This window comes from Syngnathoides biaculeatus, chromosome 16 (assembly GCF_019802595.1).
Source record: "Syngnathoides biaculeatus isolate LvHL_M chromosome 16, ASM1980259v1, whole genome shotgun sequence".
Lineage (NCBI taxonomy): Eukaryota > Metazoa > Chordata > Actinopteri > Syngnathiformes > Syngnathidae > Syngnathoides > Syngnathoides biaculeatus.
In genome coordinates, this window is record NC_084655.1 from 9457956 (window position 1) to 9485085 (window position 27130).

Sequence of the window (27130 nt, forward strand, 5' to 3'; positions counted from 1 at the left end):
GATGTAGTAACAAGCCAAGTAAAAATAGTATGACAGTACGTACTTTAATGCCCATGAGAACGATGATGGAATTTAACACTAAAAATGATAGCACAGTGTTTGTCCTTTAAAAATACGACAGTACAACTTGAAAGTCGAATGCCCCAGAAGTCAAACAACTTGGATCCCAACCAAGAGTCAAAACAAACATAATCATGTATGACAGCTCAGTATTTGCGAACGAACACGCATCACGAGTTGTTAATATATCTGCATTATGTTAATTTGCAGTTGCCTGTTAATTGGTATAATTGGGACGACATTGGAATGCGTTTAAGAAAACAAATTGAAGTTGGTGTCAAATAATCGCAATCCAATGCAAAATGCATAATGATGAAGGGCAAATTCTGTGTGGTCAAAATGTGTGTCAACAAATGGAGACCATTTACGAAAGATCGTTTGTGAGAAGAAATGAAATCCCACCAATGACTTTTATTTTCAAATTGAGCCAAAAAAAAAAAAAAAAACATGCACAGAAGCTCCAAGGACCTCTGATATGAACTTTAAGTGTCTCATAGTTTGCAAATACCCTTCAGGAATCTGAACAGACTTGCCCTTCCCTCCAGTCACAACTAATTGGTTGCGAAAAGTTCTTTCCTCTGAGAGCGTTCCATTAGCTATGTTTTGATAACACCCAAGTTTTTGTCATCATAGGTAACAGGTGTGTGACTGGCATGTAACCAGCTATAATTAAAGAGAACATACATTCATTATGATACAGTATTTTCCATGACATGCTCTCCTAAATCTTAGAATATGAGAAGGCGTTTCCTTGTAATTTGTGGAGGAGTGCAGGTTTGTTAACAATGTTAACAATGATGCTAATCCAGTTTAGAGTGGAGGCCTTGGTGGAGGTCTTCACTTGATTTAGTGGCATTCAGCATTCAGTTGATTTTTTCTCCCCTAACCCCTAACCCTGATATGGATACATTTCTCATCTTTTGTCTCTAAACACCACAGTGGATTTGAAATGAGACCAACACGATGTGTGTGAAAATGGAGACCTTCAGCATTCAATATTCTGAATCCGGCGTCAAGTCATTGTTCAAATGTCATCCAGAGCCTCCAGGCAATGGAGAATTATTACTGCTACTTACTTCCAACTTCATTTAGCATATCCTCAATTATTGAACAGTGAAATCCGCCATTTCATTAGAATGTCAAGTACTTCCGGGTTGCAAAAGACCAAGCAATAAACAAAGCCACCACGAGTAAACAAGCCTCTCTATGTTTTTTGACCAATAGCAGTTGAGGGGAAAAAATGCCTTCACTGATGGCGTTAATCTTCTTCTTCTACTGTAAGTCTCAAAAGAAGACATTACCCGAGCTAAGTTGCTTAGAAGTGAGACCAAAGCCGAGCCACTATTTCCATTTCCATTAGATAAGTGAAGAAAATGAAGAAATTCATTGAGGGACTGAGTGCAAGTTTTCTGTTGCTTGGATTAATGCCATAGACGTGCTCTTTTGACTGAGTTATGGAATAGCATGCTATAATCTATTAGCAGGCTTGACATTGTGTTGCCAAATTATTCAAACTTTTTTTTTCATGTAATTATTTGTATCAGTGAGAAAATGCCATCCGTAAGCCCAAATGGTGAAAGCTTGGGTCCCAGTCCATCCCTTTGGAAAAGACTCCTCGGACACAGAGTAGTCTTGCTAACTTCTCTGCAAAACTCTTTGTGACAGCCACTTGATTTATTCTACTCACCCTTTGGATTATATTATTTATATATTTTTTCTTCTTTCAGACAATGACGGCGCCAGTTTTGTGTTTAGATGTGCAACGTAGGACAGGAAGGGATTGTCTATGGCCCCACTGTATATCCAATGTAAAACAACACAAAACGACGTCAACCAAAACCCTCTCCTCTCCCTTCCCGTCATTTCTAACACACAGAAAAAGACAACGTGAGCAAGTTTGCCGCCATACTGTCTACAGTATGCTATGGAGCATTATTATTAAAAGTGCTGTGAAAAGAGACTCCAGTATACAGTATATGCTTCTATTGGTCTGCTGCTGCAGGGCTTTCCTTTGTTGTGCACTTCTTTATGACACAGCAATAATTACAGTCTTTGCCGACCTTGCCACCACCTACTTGCAACTCGCCGAAGGTGCGCACGAGCACGTCCCAAGTTATAGCGCGTTTTTTAGCAAGTCACTGTTCTGTATGCACGTCACTGACATAAAAATGTGGGCAAGAATTGATTGTGAGCTGTAACTTTAGAAGGCAGGGCTGTCAGAGGTGTGGACTCGAGTCACATGACTTGGACTCGAGTCCAACTCGAGTCATGAGCTGAATGGCTTGGGACTTGACTTGATAATGTGTTACAATATGTTGCAAAATATGGTGTTATATGTTGCAACTTGACTTTGAACAGCAATGCCTTCAGACTTCACTTGAACTTGAGAAGGCTTGCAAATTGGAGCAAAGCACTGAGAAAACAAAATTTGTATCTTCTCAGTTATCTGTGGCACTTGTTATACTATAGGAAAATATGACAAGTGACAACATAATGCTGGGAAATGGGAAAGATTTTTTGGTCAAAATGTACCACACCATTATTGTTACAGTTACTCCTTATGATCTTGATGCATACAATTAACACAATGATGGGCACACTCTTGTCCAAAAGTTGACCAAGAGGCCATTTTTTTGTACAAAACCAAACATAGTTTCTTGGAGCAATTAATGTGACAGCTAGCATCAGCTCATCACCCTGAACAAATCATCCCCACTGTCAAACATGGTGGTGGCAGCCTCATGGTTTGGGGCTGCTTTTCTTCAGCAGAGACAGGGAAGATGGTTCAAATTGATGGGAAGATGAATGGAGCAAAATAGAGGACCATTCTGGAAGAAAACCTGTTGCAGTCTGCAAAAGATCTGAGACTGGGACGGAGATTTATCTTCCAACAGGACAATGATGCAAAACATAAAGCCAAATCTACAATGGAATTGTTAAAAAATAAACAATGGAATTGTTAAAAAATAAACGTATCCAGGTCAAAGTCCAGACCTGAGTCCAATTGAGAATCTGTGGGAAGAGCTGAAGACTGCTGTTCACAAACGCTCGCCATCCAACCTCACTGAGCTGAAGCTGTTTTGCAAGGAAGAATGGGCAAGAATTTCAGTCTCCCGATGTGCAAAACCAAAAGAGAAATACCACAAATGACTTGCAGCTGTAATTGCAGAAAAATGTGGCACTACAAAGCATTAATGCAAGGGGGCCAAATAATATTGCACACACCCATTTTCAGATATTTATTTGTTAAAAAAGTATAAAATAACCAATATATTTCGTTTCACTTCATGATTTTACTGTTAAGTAAAATTTCTAATTGGCTTCAACCTCCGTCATCCAGAAGCATCTCAGAGTTAAGCTAGCCCTCCTCCACACTGAGAGGAGCCAGATGAGGTGGCTCTGGCATCTGATTAGGACGCCTCACTGGTGAGGTGTTCTGGGCACATCCCACCGAGAGGAGACCTCAGGGATGACTCAGGATGCAGGGGAGAGACTATATATCCTGGATGCCTTGGGAAGGCCTTAAGTGGCAGGAGAGAGGGTAGTATGGGCTTCCCTGCTAAAGCTAATGCGCCCCCGACCAAACTTCAGACAAGCAGAAGAAAATGGGTGGATGGGAAAATGACTCAAAAGGACTCTAAACTCAAAGTATAGGGTTTACGACTTGATTTAGGATTTGCTTGTCTTTATTTAACGATTTTTGTGATAGAGCCGCAAATAAGTATTTGAACACCTGTCTATCAGCTAAAATTCTGACGCTCAAAGACCTGTTAGTCCGCCGTTAAAAGTCCATTTCCACTCCATGTATTATCCTGATTCAGATACACCTGTGTGAGGTCATTAGCTGCATAAGGACACCTGTCCACCCCATACAATCAGTAAGACTCAAAATTGTAACATGGCCAAGACCAAAGAGCTGTCCAAAGACACCAGAGACAAAATTGTACAACTCCACACACCTGGAAAGGGCTACGGAGAAATTGCCAAGCAACTTGGTGAAAAAAGCTCCACTGTGGGAGCAATCATTAGAAAATGGAAGAAGCTAAACATGACAGTCAATCTCAATCGGAGTGGAGCCCCATGCAAGATGTCACGTCGTGGAGTCTCAACAATCCTTAGATAGGCAAGGAATCAACCCAGGACTACACGACAGGTCTTGGTTAATGACCTGAAAAGAGCTGGGACCACCGTTTCCAAGCTGACTGTTGGTAATACAATAAGACGTCATGGTTTGAAATCATGCACGGCACGGAAGGTTCCCCTGCTTAAACCAGCACATGTCTAGGCCTATCTTAAGTTTGCTAATGACCATTTGAATGATACAGAGGAGTCATGGGAGAAAGTTTTGTGGTCAGATGAGACCATAATGAAACTTTTTGGTCATAATTCCACTAACCGTGTGTGGAGGAAGACGAACAATGAGTTCCATCCCAAGAACACCATCCCTACTGTGAAGCATGAGGGTGGACATGGGACAGGACGACTTCACTAAGGAGAGGATGACCGCGGGCAGCCAAGTATTGTGAGATTTTGGGGAACTACCTCTTTCCATCAGTCAATGCATTGAAGATGGGTCGTCGCTGGATCTTTCAACATGACAATGACTCGAAGCACACAGACAGGAAAACCAAGGAGTGGCTCCGTAAGAAGCATATCAAGGTTCTGGCATGGCCTAGCCAGTCTCCAGATCTAAACCCAATAGAAAATCTTAGGAGGGAGCTGAAACTCAGTGTTTCTCAGCAACAGCCCAGAAACCTGTCTGATCTAGAGAAGATCTGTGTGGAGGACTGGGCCAAAATCCCTCCTGCAGCATATGCAAACCTGGTCAAAAACTACAGAAAAAGTTTGACCCCTGTAATTGCAAACAAAGGCTACTGTACCAAATATTAACATTGGTTTTGTCAGGTGTTCAAATACTTATTTTCAGCTGTATCACACAAAAAAATATTAAAAAAACATACATAGTGATTTCTGGATTCTTCTTTTTAGATTATCTCTCTCACAGCGGACATGCACCTGCTATGAAAATTTCAGACCCCTCCATGATTTCTAAGTGGGAAAACTTGCAGTATAGCAGGGTGTTGAAATACTCATTTACATCACTGTAGTTGATTCTTGGAACACAAATGTTTGGAGCAGAAATTTCAGCTATGATCAAATTTATAATCCTGCTGAGGGTAGACAGGTTTTACTCACAAAAAACGTATCAACTTTGTTTGAGAGTTAAACAGAAAAAGAGAATAAGAAGAATACTTTATTATACTTTTTTTTTTTTTTTTTTAGCATAAACCTTCCATTTCACATATTGTGACTGTTTGGTTCCAAGATCTGGGGATCTTGTTTCTGAATATTTATTTTCAGATGAGGATAAGGGATGTCACAAAGGGCATGAAAAGACATGTTCAAGTCAAGCAGCAACGGCGTGGCATTTGTGGCTTAAACCTGTCAACCCTTAGCAGTCCAATGAATTTGATCTTTGCCAAAATGTCTCCTATCTACTTTTGTGTGAATGAAATGGACATTTGCTTCCAACAATAGTGTTTTGTGTTTGAGCGATTGAGAAATACTGTAACTCTGATCTACCATAAATACCACTCCTTTTGCGTTTAGTTTTAACAGATTGTGTCAATAGGCTTACATGTTAAACCACAAATGACTTGATGAAGTCCAGATATGATCTCATTTTGCTTCACGACAAAGGACAAATGCAGGTTGTCTTTCTCAGTTGCTTCTTGAAACCAGTGATTCTCCAAAGTGTGGTCCGAGTACCCATGGTAGCATGCCTACTCCCTCTAGTGGCATGCTAAAGAATCACTAATTCCAGTGTACAAACTGTATGTTAAGCTTGGTACACACATAAGTATTATTGAAACATTAAAAGATCTTTCTGGGATTTGTTACAGACCCCAGAGAGGAAGATGAAAATTGAGGCATTTAAAAGTTTTGGTCATACGGTGTGCAGTATGCCAATTTTGAAACAGGTCGTGCAAGGCTTAAAGTCTTGCCCAATCACACAGCAAAAGCAAAAACAAAGGAGACTATGTTGCGACCAAAGTTTCTCGAGGGTTTGTGAAGGCGCAGGCGGCTGGAGTGGTGTGGATTGGCAATGTCAGCAATATAGATTTGCTTGAAAAGATAATGCTTGCCGACCATAGTTAGAAGATCATCTATCCATCCATCCATCCATCCATCTATCTATCTTCTACCACTTATCCGAGGTCGGGTCGAGGGGCCTCCGACTCTCACTAGAAACGAGTCAGACTTATTGCCAGCAATGTGGAACAAACTCTGACACCGGTCGTACAGGAACCAAACCGCCTGTATTGGGAAGTTCGGTACCTCATACTCCCGAAGGACCCCCCACAGGACTCACCGAAGGGGCCTTCCTCAAGTCCACAGAACACATGTAGACTGGTTGGGCAAACTCCCATGCATGCTTGAGGACACTGCTGAGGGTGTAGTGGACTGTGCCACGGCCAGGAGAGAAACCACATTGCTCCTCTCGTCATCTGAGTGTCCAAAACATCTGGCCGCAAGTCTGATGATGCAACCACAAAGTCAATCATACGGAACTATGACCTAGGGTGTCGTGGTGCCTGAACATGATGTTCGTTTGGATGATCCCTGATGAGCAGAGTAGTCGAGTAACAGAACACTGCCTTTTTTTTTTTTAAAAACAACATTTTTTAAGTATAGTTGTGTTGAATTGAACTTTGTGAGTCCAACACATTTGCAGGTAATCTGAAAGAACATTTTTTTTTATATAGCGGTACAGCATTTCTTTAACTGTTGTGCAATACAATTTCATTTGATAATATACTGTAAGTACTATTTTTTTCTTCTCCTATATTAAAAGTCCATTGTTGGCATTCAAACTGTTTAACATGTTACACAATGTAAATTATTATTCACACAAATTACTTGGGGCCTACCACGCTGCTATATTAATGCTGTTAACCGTTAACAATGCTCAACACTAAACATTGTCAGATCATAGCCCGAGTCAATAAAAAAAAAGAGGAAAAACTACAGGAGTCATTCTAAACTACTTGGGGGAAAAAAAGAAAACACAATGAATAGCTCACAGAGCTGTCAAAATCACCTTTATTATTCACAACAGGAACATATTTTGCAACACAATAATCCAGTTAAGTTGCTTGTTTTGGATTTGGGCTTCAAATATTCCATGATACAGTATGGGAAGTGTACTGGTGAGTTTGACTGTTTGCAGTTGAAACTGTGATTACTTTCGAAATGTATTGCATCACTCCACGCCGTGTTGCCAGCTGACTTTTTCCCTCCTTTTCCACAAGAGAAATTAAAAAGCATGACTTTGGACTGAATGTCAGCCTTGACACAGAAGGAGGGTGTGCCCATCCGGAGGAATGCAGATGAAAGCGGGAGCGCTGTGTTGGATGTGCGAAGATTCTGCTTGCGTCCGCCTCGTTTCCATCAGAAGCAAAAGTAAAATGCGACAAATTACATTTTAACACACACACACAAATAATAAATAATGAGGGGTGGGGGACCCCCCACACAAGCAGAAACGACTCGAAAACTCTCTCGTTAAAATGCAAATTCGTCATTAGGAAATCGGAAATGGTCCGGTCCACACTCATGCTGCGCTTTGTCGACACGACCATTGAACTGAAAAGAAGCTAAGATGTTACTATATGGCCAATATCATTTAAGTTAAAAAAAAAAAACAATCCTGAACAGGGCAGCATTTAAAGAAAAATACGTTCGTTCGTTCGTTCGCCGTTACGTTCATTTCGTATTGAGCTAATGATGAAAAACTTTCAATGAATTTGTAAACAGGTGTATGCAACTCCTTTTCCAGATGTTCATTAAAAACCGTTTTGCTTTTTTGTTGTTTGATGGATATTTAAGCAAGGCACCTGATATGAATGTTACTCCTTTTTATTTACAAATTGTTTGCATTTGCAATTTTTAAAATTGTACTTTAAGTGTGTATCTGCGTGTTTCTGGTATTTATAGAAATTGTTTTATCCTGAAGAGATTGAACACGTATTTTGCCACTACAGTACTGTATTAAAACATCATTTGTCATTCTTGAAAATGGTTCATTTAAAACACATTTCCTCGTGTGTTTGAAAGCATTGGATGTGGGCACACTTTATCGGGGCAAATGCAACCAAACCAATTTAAACATGAAAACTGTTGCAAAATGCATCACAGTTGTTCCCTCTTCCCCGAAAATATTGACTCGTATTTTTCAAGTTCAAATAAAAATAGTCACTTATAATAATCACTTTGATCACCGCCCTTAAGTGTTTATTGCCTTGCGTTTAATTGTGATTTGCACTTATTTTGTACTTTTCCAAAAGCCGCGGTGACTATTTGGTCTGAGCAGGGACACCTTTTTTTTTTTTTTGTACTTTTGTTGTTGCTGTTGAGCCAATGAGCGCTCAGCGCGCACGGCGCCCAGTTGAAGCGGACACGCGCACTGACTCACTTTTGCCTTGACACGCACGGACGCACGCACACACAAGCACAAACAAGCAGCAGAACTGCTGAAGAATAAAACAACCCGCGTGTCGTTTCGGAACTAAAAAATAGATTTTTTTTTCGGCGGTCTTTTGTAGCATTTGAATATTGCTTTTTTTCCCCCCTAATTATTTTTTTAGTTTATGACTGCGGCTCCGTTTGGATCCACGTGTTCTGATTTGCGACTGGGCGCGGAGGACTATGCGCACCGTTTGATCCCCCAAAAATATTCACCTCTTTTTTGCATTTTATTTTATTTTATTTCCCCAACTAGTTCTGTTCCCCTTATTATGACATTGAGGTCCAATCGCTGAGCGGCCGACTCCTCTTAGTTGCAGCCAAATGATGACGATGAGCTCGATGGCAGACACTTTAGTGCCCCCCGATCCTTCCAAATCGGCCTTTTTGGAGTTCAGCGGGCACAGCTACCCCGGACACCAGCAGCCCTCCCCGGGATTACCGCACACGCATTACCAGCTCCACGACGGCCGGTTCCAGTCCTCGGCGCCGTCCTACGGCCGTCCACTCGGGTACCCGGCCTACCATAGCCCGGTGAGCGCGCACCAACCCGGGTCATACTTGCCCTACCCGCACGGAGGCCACGGCGGCCCGCTGGGGCAAAGCAGACTGGAGGAGAAAGGTGGGTTGATTTTATGCTTTTCAACTTTTTGTAGTATTACCGCGGCGGTGAAGTTTCGGGCTCTTCATTTCAACGATTCACAGTGAAATCAACCAGTGGGCCTTTCAAATACTGGTCCGGGTCAGACTGGATCAAATGAAATGAAGCACGCGGACCTGCACTGGTTGCCCGCATCCCCTCTTTTGGGATTTGCCACTAACTTGTCTTTTTCAAACTGTCCTTCATTTATTCACCTGACATTTATGTGTGGCTTGTGTCCACTCTTCTCGGTTCGTTTTTGCACATTTTTGTTTTGTTTTGCAGCAAATACTTTTGAACAAAAAAGGGAGTAGTCAACACAAAGAAATGTCCCATCAATATATTTAACTAGAACAGGTACATCAGTACAATATGTCAAACTCACATATTGTTAGACCATTTTCAAGGAAAAGAGGGGGGAAATTACTACTATTTTTTTTTACTTAAATACTTCAAGCAAAGATTACTTTTTTAGTGTGTACGTATAACATTTAAATTTCAAAACAAATCAACACACTGGATGCGTTAGAAATGAATGCCATTCATGAGTTTTAATTTGCAAAATGAAATGATAAATAAAAAGTTAACATTGTCTATCTTTGTTATTACTGCAATTTCTTGCAAAAGATCAGCCCAATGCCAAGTTTTCAAATGAAGAAATTTAAAAAAAAGAGTGGACATTGTTGATTTCCTCCTGCAAACACTAACACAACATACAAACTACAAATGGTCTGCAAGCTCAAATGTGAACATAACTGTTAACATCAAGTCTGCAACTTATCAGATGTATACTCTACCCAAAGAGTGTGTAACAACTCAACTTTACATTAACATAAGTGACAAAGTTGTGCTTCCATTGCCGTTAACGCACGATGGCTTCACTTGAATGCCTCACAGCTTCTTGTGAGGCCACAGCTGTTCTTTCCCAGCTGTTCTTTCCAAAATGTGAAAGCACATTTGCATGCAACGCAAGAAGAAAAAAAAATTGCTTTTGTACGCCGCTCGCCAAGAATCAGCAAGTAATCCACAAAACGTATCACGATATCAAAATGTGCTTGTGGGAAACCAAATTGCCTTGCGCCAATGTAACAAATTAGAAAGGTGCAAAATGTAATTGCAAATTCTGGAACGTTGAGGTATGTTTTATCGATCCAGTATTTTGGCCGGGGGAAAAGTCTTGCCTTTTTGTTTTGGTTTATAAAGTCTTTTTCACAATCATACAGGGGTGTCAAGCCAGATTGTTGGTGTCGTTTCCTTGAGAAGGCCACTCACTATGACTGTGAAACCACATACTGTAGATGTTTTCATTGCCTCATCGTAGTATTACATACAGCACGTAAGCACGGCAAATTGAAGCTCTAGTTTTGGAGTTAATAATTAGAGTTTGTTGTTCAACTTACAGTGTAGAACACTGGGGTGTTGATATGAATGAGCGACACATTGGTCCCAAGACCCACAACCCAAATCCACTCAGCACCAAGTGTTCCCTTGCTATAATGTTGCGGATTTGGTGCAAATGCAGATCTGTATAACACATATTTCCAAATATCACAGGGTTTCGAATGGATCCTGTAATTTTTTGGATGGTAAAACAAACGCTTCCTTGTCTCAAATAAAAAAAAAAAATCTTTAAAACATGAGGTACAAGGGATAAAATGTAGTGTACAGTACTACTGTGCATTCCCGTATGTTTAAGGATAGAAAGTGTTTATAAAAAGTATGGAAGAGCAGTGTGGAAAAGATTAATAAGAATTTTGTCAAGTTCATACAGCTATAAAATATGTGTAAATTTCATCCATCCATCCATTGTCTAAGCCACTTATCCTCACAAGGGTCGCGGGAGTGCACGAGCCAATCTCAGCTGTCATCGGGTAGGAGGCGGGGTACAGCCTGAACTGGTTGCCAGCCAATCGCGGGGCACATGGGGACAAAAAAAAAAAAACATTCAGACTCCCATTGATTTCTAAGGGGAATTAAGAGTCTCCAATGAATGCATGTTTTTGGTGGAACCTGGAGAAAACCCATGCAGGCACAGGGAAACATACAAATTCCACAAAGGCGGGCCCGGTATTTGAACCCCGCTCCTTGGAACCGTCAGGTAGATGCTCTAAGCAGTCACTCACCGTGTCACATGTGTATAATTTAATCCCAAAAATTTATGGTCACTACTTTGTGGATTTCACCTATCACTGGGTTGGGCAGGAATCTAACCCCCCAGGATAAATGAGGGATTACTCTATACGGAGAGCAATTAAAATACACTTCTGGAGCAGTTGTGTGCAATGTGCAGATGCAGTGTGTAAACGTTTTTTTTTTCTTTGCAACTCCATGGCCAATAAATGGTAAATATTATTTTTTTGTATGCCGAGCATTCTCATGTAAACATGACGTACATTTTTTTCCGCTTTGGTTTAAGGCAATGTAACTTTGTACTGAAGTGACCCTGTTGAGGTATCTATTGCTCTCTTTCTTCCGCAACCAGAACACGAGAAGCCCACCACGATATTAGAAAACGGAGAGCTACGCCTCAACGGGAACGGGAAGAAGATCCGAAAGCCTCGGACCATTTACTCTAGTCTGCAGCTCCAGGCCCTCAACCAGCGCTTCCAGCAAACCCAGTACCTGGCTCTGCCTGAGCGGGCTGACTTGGCCGCTAAATTGGGCTTGACGCAGACACAGGTAACAAATACACAAAGTTTGCCTACAAGAGGAGTTAACAAGTGATGACAGGGTGGACAGCAATTTCAGGGACAACATCCAAAATATTCTATGTAATTATGAAAACATTGTACGATTCAAATCAGTCTTATAAATTAGTAATTGCCTTTTATCAAATAACATGTTGTGGATAAGAAAACGATTTGAATATATTGTACTACAGTACAGTGCTACTAATCATACACCCTGAGGTTAGCGGAACACTGAATGGGACGTGCCATAATTACACCTATCCATGGGATGGGGTGAGGGGGGGGCAATTATATGAAATAAAGAAAACGCGTTTGAAGAGACGCATCATTGCACTGGTATGTGCGCAGATGTTTGGTAGCTTCCAATAAGACCTCAGAGTATCTATCTATCTATCTATCTATCTATCTATCTATCTATCTATCTATCTATCTATCTATCTATCTATCTATCTATCTATCTATCTATCTATCTATCTATCTATATCTATCTATCTATCTATCTATCTATCTATCTATCTATCTCTATCTATCTATCTATCTATCTATCTATCTATCTATCTATCTATCTATCTATCTATCTATCTATCTATCTATCTATCTATCTATCTATCTATCTATCTATCTATCTATCTATCTATCTATCTATCTATCTATCTTCTATCTATCTATCTATCGGTCCCATCAGCCTGGCAGTTGGGTGTTTTGGTACGGTTTGTCACTTTTCACACACATGCTGTTCAAATTGGGTTTTTTTTTCTTTTCAAATTCGAATAAGACCACTCACTCAGTTAATGACCAGCACGTAGTAAAAGCAGGACATGCCACTGAAGTATTCATGTGGCAGAGCAGAAAGACAGGGAGTAGCACCATTGGTGCTGAGATGAGGGATGTGTACGTGTGTGTTTTATCAGATATACTCAATCAAAATCCTGAACCGCACGTTTACAGAAGTCGGTTTTGTTTGTCTTGTCTTTTGTAGATTCGAAGTAGATGAACGAGGTTGGCTGCAACTGAGGCACATTAGCAAGATTACCAATCTAGATTTTAGGGATCTCGTACAAACTCTTCCCTTGTGTTTTTTAATAAGGTGTTTTTTAACTTATAGTGAACGTTTGAACGGATATGAGACACGGTTGAAGGAATGCAGAGGGGGCGTTTGTTTTGGTTTCTCTTTTTGCACAAAACTAGGACCTGTAAATTATCCTCCTACTTTATTGGGCAAATATGAGAGTAGTACGGCAAATGTTTGTTTGTTTTTATAATGCTTTAACACTCCTTTCATTTAAATGGGTATTTAAAAAAAAAAAAAAAAAAAATATATATATATATATATATATATATATATATATAATGAACCACTGCTACACTTAACAAGGGGAACTCTCAGGATTTTTTATTAATTTAGACATCTTTTTTTCCGAGAACATGTTGTATATTGTATAACTTTGAAGAAATTTGCCATGATGAATTCTGCTATCAGAATTAAATGTGTGTTAAGAATAGAAATGTGCCTAGTCGCATAGACTCGAAGAATAGCATCATACATCTCCATCATCTACGTGCCATCAGGCCGCTTTGCCTCTGACCTTCCGCTGTTCCCACGTGCAGCTGTGAGTGGCACGTTCACTTGAAACTACGTTTACTTACATACACTGCATAAAACGATACAAACACTATTTTTTTCTCACTGTCTGACTTGAAATCAGAGTCAACTTTTACTTTTTTTTTTTAGTTACGGTGACCAAAATTGCTTCTATTTGCTAAATAGCACAACAATGAGAAGGAATTTTGAGAGAAATGTTTCATTCTTTTCTTCCAAGTCAGAAGTTTACATAAATTTCATCAGCATATGGTCCTATTGTCTTTTAACTCTAGGACTCGGGTGAAATGTTTTGGAAATCCTCCCACAAATTACTCACAAGAGTTGGCAGGAACTTTTTATTTTGTCCTGACGAAACTCGTCTAACCCAAGCAAGTTTCTTCAGATCTGCCAATAAATTTACAATAGAACTGAGAATATCTGTACCACACAACTATGTATACTGTATATTGGAATTCCAGTTCTTATTACCTTAGCCAGATTGACCATATAGGTACAAGGCACAATGCACATATTTTACACAGACCAGTTTATTGATATTTTACAGCGGTACGTCTACTTACGAAAATAATGCGTTTGCAAGTAGTTAATAGTTCTTGGAGTTTTCTGGATGATTCTTTGAAATAAATTTGGAAATGTCAGGGAATTTGCTTCAGGTCATTGTAGATTTGAAAAACCCAGTTGCGCCTAAGCTTTAATGTCCTGGGTGACTCGAAATGTTGTTTCAGTATTTCCACATCATGTTCTTTCCTCATGGCGCCATCTATGTTGTCAAGTTCACCAGGCTCTCCATTACCAAAACAACCCCGCAGCATCATTCTACCACCCCCCATGTTTCAAAGCTGGGATGGAGTTCTCAGCCTTACAAGGTTCCTTCTGGTTACTCCAAAGTTACCGAACGGTTCCATTTTAGTTTTTTCAGACCACACAATGTGTATTAAAAAGGTGTTAGTCCCTGTATACATTTGTACACTACCATCTGACATTTTATGTATCTTTTGGAGTCATGGATTCTTCTGGCCGAGTGGCTATTGAGGACATGTTGCTACAGTACTCGCCTCATTATGGATAATGATACACTCCATCCACATTTAGCCATTTTCTTTCCAAAGCATTTTGCATTTTTCTTGTTTTGTTCAGTTCAGTTCAGACCAAAGAAAGTAAAATCTCGAGGACATACAGCCCATATTCTTCTTGAGGAGTATGATGGTTCAACATTCCCTTGGCGTTTACACCATAATTATAATTGTTTGAACAGATGAACTTGGCATCTTCAGGCAACAGGAAATTGTATCCAAGGAAGAATCACACTCGTCCAAGGTCACAATTCTCTTCTTGATGTCTTCGCTGATTTCTTCCAAATTTTCACTGATGTCATACAAAGAAGCAGTGCGTTTCGGGTGTGCCTACTTCAAAATAATACATCCACAGGTGTGCCTCCAATTAACTCAAATGTTCGTCAGTAAGCATCAGAAAATGTCAAAACAAATTACATCATCATCTGGGTTTTCCGAGATTATTTAAAGGCATAGTAATCTTACTGTATGTAAACTTCTTATTTAGGGTTGCGTCAGGAAGGGCGTCCGGCGTAAAAATTGTGCCAAACATATATATGCGTTCATCTGAGATGACACATTGTGGCGACCCCGAAAGGGACAAGCCGAAAGAAACACACACACGTAAACTTCTTATTTGGAAGGAAGCATTGAAAACTTGCCTAGAAACATCCTTCTCTCATTAATCCGGCATTTAGAAAATAGGATGTTTTTTTTTGTAATTATAATTGACCTAAAACAACTGTTTTTAACTGTAACACTTGGTTTTTCGTTGACTTTTATAGTTTCTCTATTGTTGTCCTTGTCAATCTGTCTGTAATGTGTGGACACACACATAAACATGCAGGTACACACACACACACACACACACACAGACTCACACAAGCACACACCCCATACCCCCCCCCCCTTCCATACCCAAGCAAACACTGTGCCACCTGGCATGCCTCTCAAGCACCCTTCTTCCCTAATGTTTGGGTGATTAGCCACTCTCACAGAGGAGCTGTCAACTCCATGTTGCTGGTGGAATACGAAACCAATAATCACAGCAGAAGTCCTCCTGCTCAGCCTGCATTAACTAAACATGGTGTTGATTGACCAGGGGACTCATAAGTAAGATTTACCGGAGCTCTGCTCATTCGCTGTAAGGTTTCGACTGGTACTGCACTCCAAGTGATTATTTCAACTGCAGGGAATGGTCAGCTTGGTCGTTTTACAAAGTCATTAAAAACAAAAAACAAAAACAAAAAACAACTTTAAGATAAGGATACTCTGAGACACTAGACAGTGGATGACTCTGAGAGATACAGTATAAAGCTACCTTCAACACAGTTTGTAATACCTACTGCAACCATGAATATAGGGCTCTAGCTTTGTTGACGGTGCATTTGTGGCAGAGTGCAAAAACTGCCGTACCTTGATTTTCATGCAAGGGAAAGGCTCACTGTGCATGTTTCCCAATTTGGAAGACCGGTCAGTGGCATATTTAAGTCGCCAGAGGTCATCATCAGCTCACTGTATTTAATAAGGGTACCTATCACATCGTCTGTTCCCACACCCACCAAGAACAGTCCCAATGGTTTACTTCCACAGAGATCACTCTTCTAAAGAAGGATTTCTCCATGCAAGACTTATTGTGCCAGATTTAAAGGGAGTGAGAGGAGCCGCTTTGACTGGCAGTCAATGACATTGGTTATGTTCACGGAATTCAACTAACAGTGAAAATCTTTTAGAATTTCAACTTCAGTTGGTCTTTTAATGAGCGAGGAGTGTGGTTCTCAAAAAGTGCCTTAGGACAGCTCGCTAGAAAAAGAAATATCAAATTGGAATTTGGAATTTGGAAAATGGACAGTGAAGGATTGGTTAGCACGTCACAGTTCTGAGGACCTGGATTCAAATTCAGTCTTGCCTATGTGAAGTTTGCATATTCTCCCCATACCTGCATGGCTTTTCACCAGGTAATCCGATTTACTCCCACCCACCCCCCTTTACTTTTGTTCTTTTTGTTGTTTTCCCACCGATGGTCATGTTGACATTTCCGATCATCGTCTCTTGTTTTGAGGGCAGCTTAAACCTGTTTGACAGAAGTGTATTCACGAACTCTATAATTATTCATGATTCCTATGTTCTTACTAATCTGATAGTGAGCCTGAGAGGGACATCCATGTCATTTGCTCAATTGCTCAATTTGCAAACAATTTGGAAAACTACTCTAAACCAATTAAATGCACAAGTCATCTAACCACACAAAAGTCATTACAGAGGATTTAGCTTAATATTTTCTTATATTCAAATATGCAATTTTGTAATTGGTCATGAGCTAATTCCACTCATACAGCCGCTTTACACTACATTAAATGAACAAATTGTCAACAATCTTCCCGTTTGAATGAAGAAGCAGTTTAAGTAATAGAGACATTAAGGATGTTGTGTCGTTTGAACTACAGTTTTTTTGACCGAGTATGCAAAGTTGAGTCAGAGTACTTACTTGTGTAAGACTTAAAGGCAGTTATAAAAAAATAAAAATACAAAACAACACTATTAGTTACTCAAGGAATAAGAAAAGCTGCTTCTAAGCTGTTGTACGGCTCCTTTTTCACATTGCTCCTTCTTTTTTTTTTGTCTTTCAGGTTAAAATATGGTTTCAAAACAAACGATCAAAGTACAAGAAAATCATGAAGACCGGGCCATGCGGATCAGACGGAGAGGCCAGGCCCACCCCACTGCAGTCTTCAACACCTCCATGCTCAGTATGGGACATGAGCATGGCTCCTAAAGGCACACCAGTGCACTCTGGTGGATACATGAACAATTTTGCCCACTGGTACCCAGGACACCCGCAGGATGTCATGCCCAGGACTCAGCTGATGTGACACACCCCGGTATCGGAGGGTTCTCTTTCCGTGAAAAGAAATGCCCCGTACCCGAGACGAGACAGTGTCGTCAGTGCAAGACACTGGAGCAAAAATGAAGTGAGAGGCAGCTAAAAAACCAACGAAAAAAAAAATGTAAATGGAAAAAGGGCTTTAAAAAGTGAGGCAGTTCTGGCTCCTTTTCCTCGCAGCTATAAATACTCAGAAGTAAAGTGCAGACAGGTACTGCACCTGATTTCTTTGGTGAATGGTTTTGCTTTGAGTTGACTTGATTTCTTAGTGCCGGAGTTAAAAGAGTGAACTATGATGTGCCTATTCAGTCATTATGTGGCATTATAAACCCACTCAATGTTATGGTTTTTTAATTGTAGTTTTCTTTGTTAATCTTTTAACTAGATTGCAAAAACCATCTCTGACAAAATGGCGGCTCGCATGCAACATGTTCGCTATTAATAACTACAGCAGAACAACCTGTTCTCACAAGCAAGCTATAAAGACCATATGACTTGGAAAAACTTTGACAATGTCAGGATAGGACAAAACGTGGGAACTTTATGATGACGATATGCACTGAAGTTAACCTCTTAAGATTGTCGCGAAGTATGACAAGTTTTGTGTGCAGCATACTGTTATCATCAGGTTATAGGGTACTGTGTGTTGAAAAAAAGTAGCCCATTTGGGTAAAATTATGCCAACGCTGAATCGGAAGCATCCCTGATTCTGGAAAATTCTTCTTTGTTTTTTTTTAAAAATATATTATAATATATTTTTGGGTGGGATTATGTGGCACAAGCACATTTGTGTAAATGGGTTTCAATGAAGGTTTTTTTAATAGTTTGAAACTGGTTTTGGTGAAATGAAAAAAAATGATCATATTAAAGAAAGAAAAAGAAAATGGAAGAAAACTGATATGATTCTTTTTAGTGTTTTAATAGCACATGAAGAAATGTGCCATTATAATTTGATTGTTTTATAAAGCTATACAGCCTGTAACCATATTGGACATTGAATGGCAATAACTTCTAACTCCCATGAGTCCCATGCAGTTATCTCTCTTAAAATAAGTTTAATTCAAAATCTAAGATTTAAACACAGAAACACAAGCAAAAGAAGCAATGTATGTGGAGAATTAACATTCCGTGTCATTGTTGAAAGGTAAAAAAAAATGGGAATTGTGTGATGTTTTCATTTTTTCAATATGTGGGCACATTGGTGAAAACCAAAGGACAGGTGGATGCTTTAACATGTGACAGATCAGGGTTACAAAATGAATACTGTACTGCAATAAAGTTTTTTTTTTTTAAATGTTCAGTTTTCTTTTGTTTGTGAGAGCTGAATGATCGACTGCGTCCGTCTCCTTCCATAGGATCTGTTATGTGCTCAGACTAAATTTGTCAGGAAGGCTCAGTTTTGTCTCAAAGTCAGCAATAGCTCCAGAAAATTGTTACTAGATTTTATTTGGAAAAAAAAAAGCTACAAGACGTGTTTTAATTCTCACTAAAAATAAAGACAGGTTCAAAGTTGGCAAAACTGCATGGTCCTTTCCTTTCACTTTTGACGCCAAGCAACTTCTCCACCTTCTCCGCCTCCACTCCTTGTAGCCTTACAATTTCACTGGCCTCCCTTTCATTGGCGCACATATAGTCTCACTGAGGATTATAATGTCATTTGTCAACATCATAGTACACGGAGACGCCAGTCTGGTCTCATCTGTCGATCTCTCTATCACCAGAGCAAAAAGAAAATGACTCAGAATAGAGCCTTGCTGTACTCCCACTTCTACCATAAAATCATCTATCACTTCAGTACCACACCTCACACGACAGTATCTTCTGATGTCAATGACGACTACTGCTACGACTGTAATTTACCCAAAATTAGTCAGGTGTAGACACAAAGTGCTAAAAGTGATGTACTTATCTTAACTATATGGACAATGAATGAATTAAAAAAAATCTCAGAGAATGTGAAATCAGGCTTTCAAATGGTCCAGAAGTGAGACATCCTTTCAGCTTTCTGATGCTGTTTTTTCAAACGGATCTTAGAGATTGCTCTGGAGACCCCTCCTCCACATAACTTTGAGATGCCAATCAAATACATGCGTTCTCTCACAGAAGACTCACATGCTCTCATGAGCTGCAGAGAAGCAGCCTCTGACCCCCCCGGCAAAATTATCAGGGACAATTTTCCTTCCTTTGCCTTACTTGAAATTCAGCTGCCAAGGCAAATTTTTGTCCCAGTTCACTCATGGAGCTTATCCCAGCTGCTGTGGGGTATAGTCTGGACTCGTCGGCAACCAGTCACCTTCCACATTTAGATAAACAACCATTCACACCCATGAGAACCTTGAATGCATGTTTTTTTCGCCGAGCTGTAACCAAGAGATATGAATATACCATTTACATTACTTGTTTAAGCTAGGTAAAGATGAATATGAACCACAAGGAGCAACACTTCTGAGAAAAATGTAAAACTGTAATGATAAGTGTTTGACAGCATGCTAATCCTCACTTTTTATGCACTTATTAATTCATACACATGCTGTGCACAAATACAAAGTTGCTTTGAGTGCAATTGAGGTTCAGTTGGAATATGTTCATTCAAAGTGGCATCATCGTCTAAATGTAGTATCAAGAACTATTAAGGCCGTGCTGAAAAGACAAACATGAGTTTTGATTTGGAAAAAAAGCCATTCTATTACTTTGCATAAGAATGAAGTTGTAATCCTAACGTGTGAATGCCAAAAATGTCACCAAAAACTTAATTACTACACTTAAATGTTTAAAAAGCAGTGGTGGTATCTTGACACATGTGTGTAGACATTTGGTAATAATAAAAATGTCAGTCAGTTACTGAGACAAACAGGCTTTACTCGTTTGAGAATTGTTGATGCTAATGTTAGCTCATGTTGCCGTCTTGAGCTTGTTGAGCATAATAATCTTTCACTTAAAGCCTTTGAACAAGCTAATGTCGGCCCGGGTAAAGCTTTCGCGCTCTCCGAAGCCTCTGGTGAATCAAGCTTTTGTTGTGAAGGAGTTGCAAGGGAGTTCTTACTGTCTTTCCACTAAAACCTGTTCTAGAAGTTCAGTTTTTACCTCTGTGGTTGGCAAATGCACATGGCCATCAACATGTGAATCAGCAGCTGCGGCCAAGTGTGCAACACCGGCTGCCCAATAGCTTTTCTTAAGGTGCGAGTGGAGTCGATGCCAAGACAGAAGCAGCGAGGAGGGATTCTGCCAACAGCCCAGGATTGGCAGGTCTTCGTGGACCTGGAGAGACAGCCAAGATTCCCGAAGCACATCAGAAACACCATCTTTAGGGATAGATATACCTTTGGTCTAAGAAAATACTTTTCATGTAGCTGACAGTGCGATGAGAAAGACCACTTTGTGGACACCCATGAAAGGAAAAAAAAAAAAAGAACAACTAGACATCAGCTGTCGAGAGCGGACCTGAAAGGCCCAAGTGTATTCCCTGCTGTAGAGGATTTGTGGGTCTGTCACTTCACACTGCTCTCAGCGGACTGGGAACGACAGGAGGAGCAAAGACCAGAGTCAGTAAGAACATCACTGAAGCCTTGAGATGGCTCTGATTCCGAAGAGACATTCTATGGGGATTCCATGCCATCGAAGAACACTGTGCAGTCTGATCAACTGTGGTAAGGTCACCTGAAAGAGGTTGTATTGTGTAAAAATAAGAAAGGCCTGGATCACCAAGCACACCAGGTTACATAACTGACGGTGCATGGGTTGGATTTGTTTCATGTTTTTCTGTGTTCCATATTTTCCATATCTTGAGTGCTCATTTTGTTAGCTGTGCCCTCCCTTGCGTTGACCAATCAGCTCCCTCCTGCCACTCATGTCTTGTCCAGGTTTGACTCGTTGTCTGTGAATATCTGTGTACTTACAGTAACTCCCTGGTTTCTTTCAGTTCTTTTCGGTCCATTGTTTGTTTATGTTATGTTTTTTCTGTGCCGATGCCATTGCCCCTAAGACACGTCTTCTCCCGTTTCCAGTTTGGCTTTATTTAGGGTTTTCTTTGTAACTTTGATCATCAGTTGCTGGACTCTGTTTGGTTTGTCATTTTTGGACATCAAATATCATGTTTTAGAATCGTGGACTCCTGCCTTCCCTCCCTGCTACCCTGCACTTGGGTCATCCACCTTTTTTTGCCTTTCTCGGCTTCCCTTGCACCATCCGTGGCAATACCCTTTGTTGGCAGTGACAGACTTCAAACATTTTCAGTAAGTCTTCACAAGGCTTTCATACACTGTTGATAGTATTTTGTCCCCTTTCACCATGCAGGTCTCCTCGAGAGCAATGATGTTTTGGGGCTGTCGCTGGAGAACACAGATTTTTAACTCCCTCCAAATATTTTCTACAGGGTTGAGTTCTGGAGACTGGCTTGGCCAGTCCAGGACCTTGAAATACTTCATTGCCCAGGAGACGTTTTTGGCATCATTGTCGTGTTGAAAGACCCAACCACATTTCATCTTCAATGACCTTGCTGACAGAACGAGATTTTCTCTCAAAACCTCACGATACATGGCCGCATTCATTCTTTCCTTGACATGGATAAGTTGTCCTGGTCCTTTTGCATTTTTTTCTGCACCAAACACGACAAGTTGAGTTTCATCAAAATGTTCTGTCTTGTTTTAATGCGACCATATGACTTTCTCCCAATCCTCTTCTGGATCATCCAAATGCTCTCTTGCGAACTCCAGATGTGTCTAGACACGTACCGGTTTAAGGCGGGGGACACAGCTGGCAGTTCAGGGTTCGAGTCTCTCGCGGCATAGTGCGTTACTGATTGCGGCCTTTGTGACTTTGTGACCCGGCTTTCTGCTAGTCAATCAGTATCCCCCTGTGTGGTTCTGGGACTTTAGTTCACCGTTCTTGACATAATGTTGACCCCATGCGGTGAGATCTTGCGTGGAGCCCCAGATTGAGGGAGATTATCAGGGGTGTTGTATGTCTTCCATTTTCTAATAAATGCTCCAACAGCTGATTTCTTCACACCAAGCATATTAGCTATAGCAGATTCAATCTTCCCAGCCCTGTGCAGGTCTACAATCTTGGCTCTGGTGTCCTTTGACAGGTCTTTGGTCTTGGCCATAGTAGAGTTTTAGACTGTGCCTGTTTAAGGTTGTGGACAGGTGTCTTTTATAGTGAGTTCAAAGACATGCCATTAATACAGGTAATGAGAAGAAAATTGTCATGTATATATTTTTCCCCCATTAATCAGAATTACGCATCTTTATTCGTGTTCTCTTCCATTGGATGGCAGAAATTACAATAAAACTATGTATCCACCTGTTGCCATTAATACAACAGAGTAAGTGATGGCTCACTGGAGGCCCCGTAGCTCAGTGGTTAGAGCACTGGTTTGGTAAACCAGGGGTTGTGGGTTTGTATCCCACTAGGGCCTCCACTCCCTGTGAAGGGTTGTGTCAGGAAGGGCATCCGGCGTAAAAATTGTGCCAAACATATGCTGTGGCGACGCTGAAAGAAACATAACAAGTGATGGCTCGCTACAAATGTATGAGATTTGCGTTCAACAAATTTGGAGCTAAAATGAGAAGTTACTGTTTAATGATTTTTATCATTTTCTGCAACAGATATCATGCGTTGGAGAGTCAGTCATAGTACGCCGGTGTCGCGTTCGTCTGGGATGTTATGCGAGTAATGAATGGCATTCGAAACAGGTATCTGGGGCCTGTTGATAATCTCTTTAAGGTCCTGGCATGTGTAGCAAATGTTCTCAGAACAATGCATGAACAAGCAAAGAAACTGAATAAAAAGTCAACCAACTGAAAACCACGAACTGAACCATTTGGATGGTTTTCAAAAAGTAGTGACCAAAATATTGTTATTACATTAATATTGTTCAAAAACAAAAGAATTGGCAAACTATGTTAAAAATGCTGATTTTCAACTGTGAACAAGCAAGACTTGTCAAGGCAAGTGGAGTCTCACGAATACCAAGTCCAGGTTAACATGAGTCTTTGTTTCCACAAGCAAGACCCTAGTCCAAAAAATTGAATCTTACTTAATTCAAGTCATGTGACTCGGCTCTTCAACTTCCGATCACCAGTGTTACTAAAGCCAAAAATGAACCTTGAAAATAATGGTACAACAGTCTAAACTACACTTTTTTCAAAAACAAATTCACCTTTGGAGGCGTTCACAAGTAATACCAATACCAAATTAAAAATACCAATGTAGAGATAACTAACTACCTCCCAAATGAACTCTGACTAATTGGAAAATACACTTACAAAGATTGACAAGTAAATGTTGGGTTGCATTACTATACAACACTCAATAACAATTGCAGTATCTACTTGAAACAAATAAAATGGTCATTAATGGTAATTCTCTATTATTATCCTTCTGTTGTTGTCAGACTATTTGTCATTGTTTTGTCACATTGCAGTTCCATTAACATTGTCGTCATCAATTAACCTGTAACTCGAATCTCACTTTAACATCAGTTAAACGATTACAGTGACGCGGCGCCAAACAAGTATGGAAAACAAACTAATCACTCTAATTACTCGGAGACGAAAGGCTTGTCACAGATTATCATTGACATTATCGAATCCAGCATGGTGACATAACTCTCAGGGGTTGAGCACTCAGAATTATTTTCTTCTTCAGGAAATCCTTGACAGTTTAAAAAATGTATTTTCCAAATTAAGGCCTTAAATCAGTCATTTTTTTGTCTGTGTTGAACCGGATGATAAGTCTGTTTTTTTGTCGTGGATCACATACTCTATTGTACAATGTGCGATGCAGTATTTCTTAAAAGATTGTAATATTTAGCCCATTTAGTGCCCACTACTTCCAGTCACATTGACTAAATAAACTTCATTAAATATGGCATCCTTAAACCTTCACATAGGTCATTTTTGTAGAGAAATAATCTACCGGATGTTGACACTTTTTTCACCTGTGTTGAGTTATTATTATAATCATCCATCCATTTTCTAAGACGCTTATCCTCACAAGGGTCACAGGAGTGCTGGAGCCTATCCCAGCTGTCAAAGAGCAGGAGGTCGGGTACATCCTGAACTGGTTGCCAGTCAATTTCAGGGCACATTAAGACAAACAACCACACTCACAATCACACCTATAGGCAATTTAGAGTGTCCAATTAATGCATGTTTTTTGGGATGTGGGAGGAAACCAGAGTACCTGGAGAAAACCCACGCAGGGACAGGTAGAACATGCAAACTCCACACAGGCGGGGCTGGGATCGAGCCCGGGTCCTCAGAACTGTGAGGCCAATGCTTTTAGCAGCTTTTCCACCGTTCCACCTTATTATAATCAATATGAGGAAATATGTCAGAGAGATGATCAGAGGCCCTGTAGCTCAGTGGTTAGAGCACTGGTTTGATAAACCAGGGGTTGTGGGTTCATATCCCACTGGGGCCTCCACTCCCTGAGAAGGGTTGCGTCAGGAAGGGCATCCGGCGTAAAAATTGTGCCAAACATATGTGCGTTCTTCTGAGATGACACGCGGGACAAGCCGAAAGAAACTTACTTACTTACTTACTATGTCAGAGAGATGATCATTTGATGGAGCTGACTTCATTTCAAATGAACACTGTGCTTTACTTGGAATGTTCATTTACTTTGGGCGTATTTGAGTATTTATTGACACCAATGAAAATATTACATGTTCTACCACATAAATATTTTCCTACCCTAAATATGAGATTGAGTTATATTTAATGACACCCTTCATTCTACCAGGACAGGCAGTTGCGTTTGATGAAACACTATTAAAGTGGATAAACAATCGCACAAACTATTCCAGTGCCAATTCAGATACACGATAATATACTCTCACCAGATACTTCATTTTTTAAGCTTGAACGATTCAGCAACATCTAACACAAGAGCTGCTCCCCAAATTTTGCCTTTATTTAAATACTGCAATGGCCAGTTTTGATTAATTGTCAATTACAAGCGGAAATTGTGAAAAACACAGCTAAGTAAAGTCAAGTCTTTGGCAAAATACATGATTAGCCCGTACGGTGAGTAAATTGTTGCTCGAGGCACGGAAAACTGTTTTTCAAGCCACTTTAGTCACGCTGTCTTCCGCTGTGGGGTTTTCCTCTCAGTCGCTGATGTCATCATCTCGTCTCATCCCCTGCAGCCTCCACAAGCCCAAAACTGTGAATAACCATAAAGCCTCCGACTTGAGCTTGTTGGTAATTAAAGATTTCAAATGCCCAGCGGCATGTATGTTCTACTATGTAAGTAAATGTGAATGTCTGCGCTGTATTTCCAGTTTCCACTTTATATATATGCATTCCATATGCGGATATATATTTGGAATCACGTACTGTGAGTTCCATTTGCAGATGAGACAATGGTTTTTTTTTTCAGTTGAATCATGATCACGTGTGGGTTTGGTAAAAAACAAACAAAAAAAAAAACACGTTTTCTGCAAAGCATCCACAGGTAAGTCCCGTTTGGCTGTCTTTGAGACATTCATACACATTCTTCATTGACATCTGGAAAGTGAGGGCTCAATGCAGGAAGGGACATCCTCAGACATGCACACATTAAAGGCATGAAAAAGGTAAGAAAAAGCCCCCCCCGCAATTATTTTATTTGGTTTTGACATACATTAAATAATCTGGAAGACATAACAGAAAACCAGAAGGGGGGGTTGGAATCTATCTCCACCATTCAAGTACATGTCGCTGTACAAATTTAAAATGCAAATTTGCCTCATTTCTTTGCTTTTTTTGTTTTGGCCTCCCACCTTAGCCAGTCTCATCACCCATTTTGCCTGCCTCAAGCTGTGCCACATGAATAGCATCCTCCTCTTTAAGCACTCATTCTCAAAAACAACTGACTAAAAGCATTGTCACTTCATTTTTCACTATTATTGGCGAGTGCCAATTGTATCCGCTAGGAAAATATTAATCATAATATTTTTCTGTTTTTTGTGGCCATTTTGGAAATTTGAAGTTAGCTCACTGCGTTGTGACATAATCTTTAACACTGCTTCATTGATTAATACTTTCTAACATTGCCAGCAGTAAACTAGTAAGATGATTGTTGCCGAGTTTCTTAATTAATATAAAATGTACCATAAGATCAGCTCTTTTTGCCAATGTTACATGTGCTTCCCGGTTCCACTGGGACCAGACCAGGGCCAAAACTGGCCACACCTCAATGTGAAAATACAAAAGACCAGCGCAACAAATAAAATATTGAGTGATCTACAGTACTTTCTTTCGGCTTGTTTCATTAGGGGTTGCCACAGCGTGTCATCTCAGATGAACACTCATATTTGTTTGGCACAGTTTTCACGCCGGATGGACTTCCTAATGCAACCCCTCTTGGGGAGTGGAGGACCCAGTGAGAAACGAACTCATGACCCCTGATTTACCAAACCCATGCTGTAACCACTGAGCTATGGGGCCCCATAACATTAACATAACATCCAATAACATAACACAACATTGAGTGATCTGATAAGCAAAAATATTGCTTAAACGTAACAGTAACAATAGAAGATGTATGTTCCAGAGGTAGCTAGAGTAGCCAAATACTGTACTCAAGGAAGCGTACTGTTACTTGTCAATAATCTGATTCAAGTACAAGTATATAGTAGTCCTCACAAAAAAAAAAAAATTGATACATAAGCAATATATATTTTTTTTT

General features: G+C 40.2%; 2 protein-coding genes across 2 annotated transcripts in view; one reads left to right on the plus strand and one right to left on the minus strand.

Moving 5' to 3' along the window:
- Positions 1–8910: 8910 nt before the first annotated feature.
- On the plus strand, positions 8911–17864 carry LOC133514786 (homeobox protein Dlx4a-like). The gene is made up of 3 exons (XM_061846747.1): positions 8911–9208; positions 11709–11905; positions 17202–17864. The coding sequence occupies exons 1-3, from the start codon at positions 8911–8913 to the stop codon at positions 17442–17444; spliced, it is 738 nt and encodes a 245-aa protein (XP_061702731.1). The 3' UTR covers positions 17445–17864.
- Positions 9653–27130, minus strand: part of LOC133514785 (homeobox protein Dlx3b-like) — a 37180-nt gene continuing 19702 nt past the window's right edge. The window contains exons 7-8 of the mRNA XM_061846746.1: positions 20540–20713; positions 9653–11121 (exon numbers count right to left, since the gene is read on the minus strand). The gene's annotated coding sequence lies outside the window, so the exon portion shown is untranslated. The remainder of the gene's footprint in view (positions 11122–20539; positions 20714–27130) is intronic.